General features: G+C 45.3%; 1 protein-coding gene across 1 annotated transcript in view; it reads left to right on the top strand.

Moving 5' to 3' along the window:
* Window positions 1-1,226: 1,226 nt before the first annotated feature.
* LOC104159992 (protein transport protein Sec31A-like) overlaps window positions 1,227-9,599 on the top strand; it is a gene marked incomplete at its 5' end in the record, with an annotated part of 24,292 nt that continues 15,919 nt past the window's right edge. The window contains 6 exons of the mRNA XM_009698040.1: window positions 1,227-1,302; window positions 1,893-2,071; window positions 3,999-4,125; window positions 5,409-5,554; window positions 7,353-7,526; window positions 8,084-8,257. Coding sequence (XP_009696342.1) covers window positions 1,227-1,302; window positions 1,893-2,071; window positions 3,999-4,125; window positions 5,409-5,554; window positions 7,353-7,526; window positions 8,084-8,257 — 876 coding nt within the window. The remainder of the gene's footprint in view (window positions 1,303-1,892; window positions 2,072-3,998; window positions 4,126-5,408; window positions 5,555-7,352; window positions 7,527-8,083; window positions 8,258-9,599) is intronic.

Here is a 9,599-nt window from a genome sequence, read left to right as displayed (position 1 = left end):
CCATAATGATTCTATGATTCTATTTCTGTCCATTTGAGCAGCGTTGTTTTCAGCCCTGTGTTTTAAATATGGGGACAGGTCTATAATTAGAAATAAGGACCCAACCTCTGCCATGTGAGGCTAATAGCACTGAAAATACTAGTATTGCTGTGTGAACAGGCTGGCTTCATTGTCCCCCATTCCCTCATTCTCCTTTTTGGGTTAGAATTTGAGCTATTAGCCCAAAACCACCTGTGCTAAAACCTGTGTTTGATGCCTGTCTGCAGCTGTCTGTGAAGACGAGGACGGTGGTTTATGGCTCATGCATGATGGAGCGGTGCACTTGTTGACTCCATATAACAGCCCGTTAAGGACACCGAAACAGGGTGCTCTCCTTAGGTTAGGTGCTTGATTCCTTGTTAATTCATTAGGCGCTGTGGTGGCAGACACATATAGCTGACTGCATAAGGATTTTGCTGTATGCAGTCAAAGATATTAGATGTCTCATAACACGTGTGGACCATGCTGGACTTCTGTGTTGAAAACTAAGCATGTGTTCCTGTGTTTTGCTTATTTAAACTAGGGTATATGCCTAGTGCAGCTCAAGGATGAGCTGAAAGTCTAAGTGGAGCAAAGTCAAACCTAGGTAGCATTGTGGTAGACTGTTCTTGGTAAGGGTTAAAGTTGAAAGAGGGAAGGAAGAAGGTTTCTGATTTTGTGGTTGTGGCTGTTGTTTTGTTTTGAGCGAGTTGTGTGTATATGAACACGGATGTGTGTATGCAAGTCAGTACCCAAGATCCAGGTGTCTGGTTGCTGGTATTTGTGATCTCTACATACGCACACTTGTGCTTGCATAAACCTTTCCTGGTGGTTAGAAATCTAGGGCTTCCAGCGCTATTTCCCCTTGACATCCATTTTACAAAATAGTCTGCTCTGATCTCTCAGAACAGTGATTTTATAATGGTGTGTTTCCATGCACTGGAGGTCCTTGGATAAGCCCAGGCCTTTCTCAGTGTGCTTAGGAGGTGACTTTATGCAGGCATCAGGGGAAGTTGATTATCCTGTGCTGAAACAGCGGTCTAATAAATGACAGGGATATTCTTCCCTTCTAAGTTAATGATCTCAGGCGACTGGTAGCCTGAAGGTCTATCTTTAAGTTGCATTGCAAGAGCCATTTTTTTTTTTGTGTGTGTGTACATTCCAAGTTTTTACATAATCTCAAAAAATATGCTTTTCCTTTCTCTTAGAGGGTGAAGGACCATATACAAGAAACTGGAGGTTTGGGATCTGCAAAGAAGACATTTAACATCTCTGTTAGTGGAGGTAAAAAAAAAAAAAAAAAACCAAACCTTGATATTGATTTCATTGTATGTGCTGATATTTATGAATACTGATGTTGGTACTGGTATTCCAGTGAGAAGGCAATTTCTGCACAGATTGTGAAGGATTATCATGACTTGCCTCTAACTCCATTCACTTTCACTTGAAAATACAGCTTCTTTAGGGATGGAAAGGAAGTATACAGCACTCATATACCCCATTGCTGAAATGCAGCTACTCTGAGTGATTTCTGATGTAAAATAACACACACCTGATCAGGCATGAAGTGCTAACATTGCTGTTTGTATGCAGGGTAGCTGTTTCAGAGGTCATTTAGACCTCTAGTATTTACTAGCATCTTGCTCTGCAGCAAGGTAAGTGATGCTTAACAGTACTCTTAAGTGATGTGGCTGTGACCATAGTGTGTTTGAGGCTGGAGATGACCTTGAGCATCCCTGTAAGTAGCTGCCTGGAGCAGGCTGATTTGCAGAGAACTTCATGCAGTGTTGTACACTTGGACAGAATCACCTGTTGTTACATATTTAAGTGACTTGTGTGCCATCATTTGAGAATGTACTCCTCTCTTGTTGCAGATGTGGACGGTTTGATTACCCAGGCTTTGCTGACGGGTAACTTTGAGAGCGCAGTAGATCTCTGCTTGCAGGATAACCGCATGGCTGACGCCATTATCTTGGCCATCGCAGGCGGACAAGAGCTGCTTTCTAGGACACAGGAAAAGTACTTTGCTAAGATGCAGAGCAAAATTACCAGGGTATGTTTTTTCAGTTAAGAAACAACATGCATGTAGGCATTTGGCAACTCCCTTTTCCACCTTAAAAGTTTTCTTGCTGTTTCATAGGTTTGTTTCTGTGAGAAGCTAGTAAGTATTCAAGTCATCCACAAAATCTCAGAGCAGAAGGATTTCTGTTATTCTCTTTTAATGCGTTGATAAGGAGGAAAGAGGCACGCTACCTGAATATCAGTACACAAGAAGAGTATTCTTTACTTTGTATCCAGTGTCTCTGAGTTGTATATACACTAGTAGATTCTCACTGATTAGGATAAGTATCTTAAGCAGCACACCTTTCAGTCTGTTACCTTGTCACATTTTTCAAGAGTAGCACACGACCCATGCTCAGTGTCAGCAGCGTTATGTTGTTTTCTGCCTGTGATCAGTCTTAACAGATTTTGCTGATGCTTTGTTTCACTGCATGCACAGAAGAGAGCTAAGTATGCCCAGGGTAGATCAATCACCCTTTGTCTAGGAGACAAGGTGTTATGGCTGGCTGGTTATTACTCTTTGCAGCTTTTTGCAATGCTAGGGATTGCTGATGCTGCTCGTTTGAATCTTTTTTTTCTTTACTACTGACATGAGAAAGTAGCAACAGGAGGATGAAACAGGAGAAGTGGCCTTAAAAGAGCTCAGGACTGCTCATTTAACAAGGATGGCTACTTTTAGAGGAGGGAAGAAAGTTGCTTGTGGTTACTTTTTAGCAGTCCATTGTCAAAGAAGGGAATTTTATACAGTAGCAGGAGGCAGCCTATAAAATGGGCATGGGCTTAAGCGCTTTCCTGGAGCAGGACTGAATGCTGCAAAGCACAGTCACTTGGAGAGTCAGGGCACGCAGCACCACAGTCTAGGGTCTGTAAGTGGGATTTTGCTGGTCATCGCCTGTCATCCAGTTTGAGATAAGTACAATTGGCATTTCTAGTAGTGGACAAGTGAAAAGAGGAAAATCTCAAGAATTAAGACTCTGCAGGATTTCTTCACCCACCCCCAGCTCCTTTCCTGCCTCTGGCCTAATAAGAGGATGGAGAATTTTGTACTGTGTGGGAAATTTCTTCACTGTAGTTCATCCTTAGGGAAAAGGTATTTTTATGGAGAGCTGACCAGTTATCTGTGCCTGAGCTTAACTACTGAGTGTTGACCTTGTAGTTAGGACCTTGCATTTGTTGTTCAGGTGTGGTTTTTTCTTTTCTGGTCCCAAACTGCCCGCTTACTGCCTGTTCAGCTGTTTCTGAGCTTGAAGTCTTGGTATGACAAGGGCTTTGTTCACTAAATAGCAGCACAGCTGCCAAATCTGTCTTTTGTCTGAAGCAAAATAACCGGAGGCAGAGTTTGAGACGGAAGAAACTGGAATTTCATTTTGAGGGCTTGTGGACAGGCAGCCTGTGTGGGTGCAGGGTAGGGATACTGCAGCCAGCTCAGGTTGAGATTGCTGCCAACTTGTTTCTTCCTTTGAGCAGCCTTTTCAATTGCCCTTCAGTGGTCAGCCTGAGGGCAAGACCTTAAAGCTGAATGAAACAGTTTGACAAACAAAATTCATACCCCTTGGTGGGTGTTGTGTAGAGGATTCATAGCTAAATACTTGGTATGTTATCTTAGTCTGCAAAAACAGTGCTGAAAACCATCTGGAGCAATCCTAGCTTGTGGAGATTTGTGCATTCTTTTCTTGCACATTTTGTAGCAAGAATAATTGGCCTGTCTCTGTTATCTGAGTTTGTTTTGTGATTTTCACTGAACTCCTTTTGAAGCAAAATGTACTCTTGTGCAGCTGTTGAATTGCAGTGCAGTATCTGCTGTGACCCTGGATAGAGTGCAGATGAGTACACTCGAATAGATACAAATTACACTGTATCCTAAAAAAAAAGGAAACCTTACCAAGATCTTAACTATGGTCTCTCTCTTTCTGGTCTAGCTCATCACTGCAGTGGTAATGAAGAACTGGAAAGAGATTGTGCAGTCTTGTGATCTGCAGAATTGGAGAGAGGCTTTGGCTGCTGTGCTCACTTACGCCAGGCCAGATGAGTTTGCAGCCCTTTGCGGTAAGGACACTTTACAGACTAGATGTCATTTATTCCATTTATAGCAAAACTACACTTTGCCATGGTTGTTTTCCTTCCAGTAAACTATTGTAATACCTCGCTGGCTTCTTTGACGGATAATACAGTTCTTCAGTCCTGTTGCAGAGGAGGAGAGGAAGTTCTGGGGTACCATGTTCCCAGTATGTTCCCTGATTTTCTGGATGTGAAACCCAGACCCTTGTGAGCATCTGTGTCTTGGCATCACCTGTGTAGTGCACAGCTGCTGGTCTCTTGCCATTTCCAGATGGGTAACAGTGAAGTTGATGTGACAGGTGTCTCAGCCAAGGGACCAGTGTCTTGGAGTGTTTCAGGGAAGCACTTTGCTCTTCTTTCCCAAGGGCCATTTTGACTTCTCAGGAGTCCTCTTTCCCAGGCAGTGAGCGTGCCTGCCCTCATGTGTGCTGCATGGCAGACAACTGGCTGGATTTAATCCATAGGGAAGTTGTATTGCCAGCAGCTGTGTGCCTGACACCCCATGCCCCTCAGACGCCAGCCATGGTGTCTGGGGAGCTGTATGACTCGCTTCAGCACACGTTGGCCCAGAGTAGTATCACAGCTTTCTTGCTCACAGTTCCTTGACCGATTGTGCTCCTGAAATGAGGGGGACTACAAAAAGTGGGTGGCGGAGGGGAGAACTGAACCCTGGCCTCTTGTCCTTTGTCATGTCGGCAGATGGACTGTCCCCTCAGGTTTGCAGGCATTTGACAAATCCTTGCTGCCATGCTATGCAACGACCTGAAAGGAGGTTGTAGCCAGGTGGGGGTCAGCCTCTTCTCCCAGGCAACTCATGGTGGAACAAGAGGACGTAGTCTGAAACTGCGCCAGGGGAAGTTCAGGCTAGAAATGAGGGGGCATTTCTTCAGAGAGGGTCATTAGGCATTGGAATGGGCTGCCCGGGGAGGTGGTGGAGTCCCCATCCCTGGAGGTCTTTAAGATAAGACTGGACGTGGCTCTTAGTGCCATGGTTTAGTTGACATGGTGGTGTTGGGGCAAAGGTTGGACTTGATCCCAGAGGTCTCTTCCAACCAAATTGATTCTGTGGTATTAACTGCCTCTCAAGTGCCCTGGGCTCCCATGAGATAGTCGGTGCTGGACACCACAGTATGTCCTTACCAATGGAGCCCAGAGGCCCTCACTGTGCTGAGCAGAGCCACAACAGGTGTTGCAGGCTTCCCCAGCCTTGGCGGTGATGGAGGGATCACGCAAGTGATTCACCAGTATTTCTTTGTTCCTATTTTTCCTAGATCTCCTGGGTAACAGGCTGGAGAGTGAGGGCGACAGCCTTCTGCAGACACAGGCTTGTCTCTGTTACATTTGTGCCGGCAACGTGGAAAAACTCGTTGCTTGTTGGACCAAAGCTCAGGATGGAAACAGCCCCTTATCTCTTCAGGTTGGTAATTCTGTTAAGAAAGATGTTGGAAGTAACACACTGCAATCGTTTGGCGCTTAAATCAAATGATCTAGTGTAGAGCTTTGATAGTGTCTGGCAGCTGCATGTATCTCAGGATGCAAGCCTTTTCCTTCTGGAATGGGTGGCTTTCGTAGAAATAACACATAAATATGATATTAGAAAATGTGTTGTGAAGCATGATGGCCCTCGTGTCTGCTTTGTTCTTTGGGTAGTCATGCTAATACGCTTCTTGTGTAAAAAGGTAGTTGTAGGGCTTAGAGTCTTTTGGTAAAGAAGGGGCTTTGAACGCTTGCATCTTTTGCAATAGGGCAATACTTGGATGTTTTTGCTTTTGGAAGAGATGACTTTGATGTTCAGGGGAAGAAGTCTAATAAATGAGAGTTAAATCTGGAGAGAAAACTGTAGGAAGGCTGTCATGAGAGTTTTCTCTAGGGGCTTGCACATACAGGGTTTGGTTTCCAACGATGAAATATATTGCATATAGCAAATACCTTGGGGGAATAGGATTGATGACAGTGAGATGAAGCAGTTATGGAATAATTTATTTTATAGTATAATCTTGGGTTCCTCCATCTGTTCAGGGCCTTTGAAGGACCAGTTTTAGAAAGTACTTAAAATAATGTTACCTGGCAGTGCTGTGAGTCTCTGTTTAGGTAACTGAAGGAACTGGAGCATACGTGAGTTTTACTTCACATAATTAACTCTATCCAGTTTTGAATTACCAAAATTACTTTCCAGGCTCTTGATTGTAAAGGCTTCGTTTACAGATTTACCTTCAGTTTGAATTTGCATCTTGATTGCATTGCTTTGCTCTCTCGGACACCAAAATTGAAAAATATTGTTGGAGTCATAGTTAGGCTGCTTGTTTACTATGATGTGGAATTACTAAAACTCGTAGAAGCTGTTGGTTATCTTGATTTATTTTTTCTTTAGTTGCCTTTTTTTGAAGTGCTGATTTGTTGGGAAAACCAAAAATGTGTTATTGAACAGTCAGTAAACAGTCCTTATTAGTGATGTGTGGTTGAAATCCTGTGTGTGGTACGCTCTCATCAAATCTGTTGTAAGATTTTAAAGAGGGATTGCATGTTAATATTGGCAAATGAATATTTGTAGTATCTTCTAATATAACTCTTACAGTGAGAGTAAGGAAAACATGAGAAAACTGACCGGAAAATGTTCCTGTAACTTAGCACCAGGAAGAAACCAACCAAGACCAGCTCTGGTATTTGGGGATATGCAAGGAAGGCAAGATACGGAGTATTCCTAGTGAATATCAGGAAAACCATCTTTGCAGTAACGACCAGAAAACCAAGCACAAGTCTCCCAAGGGAGTTGTTAGATCCTTTTGATTAAGACGGTTAAGAACTGACTTAACTAAAATGCCGCAAACAAACGTGCAGCACCCCAGCACTAATAGTGGTGATGGGCATGATGTTTTCAATTTGCTCTCGTGGCTCTCACCAGATGTTTTTATGAAAGCATAGGTACTCTTTTGGTGGACATGCTCAGTGCTGATGGGGCCCTGAAATCCTGTTTAATAAAAGCAGTTTTTTAGGCTTTGAACTCTACCTGATGCGCTGCTGGCTTTGCTGTTAGAAGCCGCTTGATACACAGTTGCCGGTTGCTGTTCTATCATCTCACCTGCTAGGGAAGTTGGGTGAGAGGTGTTCTGCAGGGCTGCCCCAAGGAACAGCCCTCCACAACAATCATTAGCCAGGGCATGCGACACGCCGTTGTTGTCATTTGTGGTTTGGTTTTTTTTGCCCTGATCTTCCAGGATTTAATAGAGAAAGTTGTAATCCTACGCAAAGCTGTGCAGCTCACCCAAGCTGTGGACCCTAATGCCGTGGGGGCCCTTTTGGCCGAGAAGATGAGCCAGTATGCCAACCTCCTGGCTGCCCAAGGCAGCATTGCTGCGGCTTTGACGTTTCTCCCTGCAAACACCAACCAGGTACGAGGCCTTCAGGTTTTTTACTCCCTCTGTCTGCTTGAACAGGTATACTTTGAGCAAAGATCTCTGCATGGTGCAGTTAGCCAGCAGGACTGCCATTTGAAATGCACCTCGGGATGTAATGATCAGGCTGTTTCCCCTCTCCCTGTGTTGGCCTTGCTAAGCTGGCAGAAGTTCACGACCTTGTTCTTCTCCCTCTTCGTTTCACACCCTTGTCCTTGCAGCCATTGTCCCTGCTGCAAGCCAGACACAATGAAACATGTACCATGACCCTTGGTTGATTGTTTTCTTTTGATTTCTCATCTTCCATCAGCTGGTATTTGTTAGACAGGCTGGCTTGGGAATGATGCAGCCCAGGATGGGAGGCAGGCACATGTAAGGCAATTGTGCTGGCCCCGTGTCTCGTGCAGAAAAGACTTATTCCAATCAAATAAAGCAGAGCAGACTTCTGAGAGAGCGCTCATGGGTGTGTGGCCAGTCAGCCTCTTGGTGTGATGGCATCATTGCGTGACAGGCAGCGCAGTTAACCTTCCTTCACTGTCCTTTTCTGATTTCAGCCCAACATCATGCTGTTACGGGACAGGCTTTGTAAAGCCCAAGGGGAACTCCCAGTGGGACAGGAAGCCCACAAGGCACCATATGAGAGACAGCCCATGCCCAAAGGACGAGCTGGCCCTGTGGCTGGACAGATGCAAGGGCGCCAGGCTCCAGCCCAGCAGTATTACCAACAGGTAAATGAGTTTTGGCAGTCAGGAAGGGACACGGTGCTTGAGTTCTGGAGAGTGATGGATGTTGCCTTTCTCTTGAGCTGGGGCTATATGACGTACCTCTACTGAGAGCCTTGTGGTAAAAGTCATTGGTGATGCTTTTCAGTCAGTACACATGCCTCCTTTTACTTCTTGTCTGGAAACAGCCATTAAACACCTTGTCAAGTAGCCTGCTTCTGAAGATCAGGTGTTTTCCCTCTTTGAAAATGTGCTTCAGTGCCAAGAACGTCTGTGTGGGAGAGCACTGCTTTCTGTCATAGTCCCTGATGTCGTCCTTCCCATCCCTGTGGGCCTTGGGCCTTGCTCATGCTGCTCACCAGCCCCTTCTGGGGCTGATTATTTCCACTCCCCAGCTCTGATGTTGGCTACAGAAGTTGCTGAGCAGTGGCAATAGCAAACTGAGGGCACATTTCCACAGTTGTGGGTACAGCCTACTACAGCACCTTCCCAGCATAGGGGACATAGGCAACAGTGGGTGAGACAGGAACGGGAAGGCAGGCCTGGGCTGAGAGTGAGCTGTGCCAGAAGAAACACTCGGTGAGTATGGGACTAATAAGGGACCTGGGGGGTTGTGCAGGGAGGAAGAGGAGAAATGGAGGAGGCAAATGCCCTGATTTTATCTCTAGCCTGAGGACGACACTGCATCAGACCACGTTGATGGTGTTGGCCATCACTGGAGTGTGGTGCAGTGGGCAGCCCTGACTGTGTGCCAGCTCAAAGAGCATCACCAAGTCCCTAATCCCTCAGCACAGCGCTGGAGCTCATCTGGCCCTGCTCTACACAGGGGTTCTGGGCTGGACTTTTCTGAGAGCGGAGCTGTATTAGTGCTGCGAGTGTTCTCCTTACACAGAGGAGATTGGCACAAACAGAGGTACGTCTCTGTCAGTGCTTCCCTTCAGGCACTGCCTGCCAGAAAAATGGGAGCAGGAAGGAAAAAGGCTGAAAAGTGGGGAGGAGTTGGGCTTTGTTCTCTCCCTCTTGATGTCAACAATTGTGCATGTCTTCACCTTCTTTCCAGGATGTTAACAGGGTAGATTTCAGAAGGGACAAAGCCTCCATCCTGTTCATACAAGATTACCTTGCTAACACCATTGCATATGATTTGAAATGCATCAGTGTCAATAATCAACTCTAGTATTCGTTCTTCCCTGTGTCTTTGACCTTCCTCCTTGTAACCAATGACTCGCCTTGAGAAGCAATGCTGCATATTTCCCATTTGGCTGTGAAAAATAGCAGCTGTCCTCTAGATGGCATGATCTTAGTAATGCTTTTTAAACCAGAGTTCCCTCTTTCTCCTACTGTTTCA

Source organism: Cariama cristata, unplaced genomic scaffold (assembly GCF_000690535.1).
Source record: "Cariama cristata isolate BGI_N322 unplaced genomic scaffold, ASM69053v1 scaffold42933, whole genome shotgun sequence".
Taxonomy (NCBI): Eukaryota; Metazoa; Chordata; class Aves; order Cariamiformes; family Cariamidae; genus Cariama; species Cariama cristata.
Note: the sequence above shows the minus strand (reverse complement) of the source record. Positions and strands in the feature narration are given on the sequence as shown.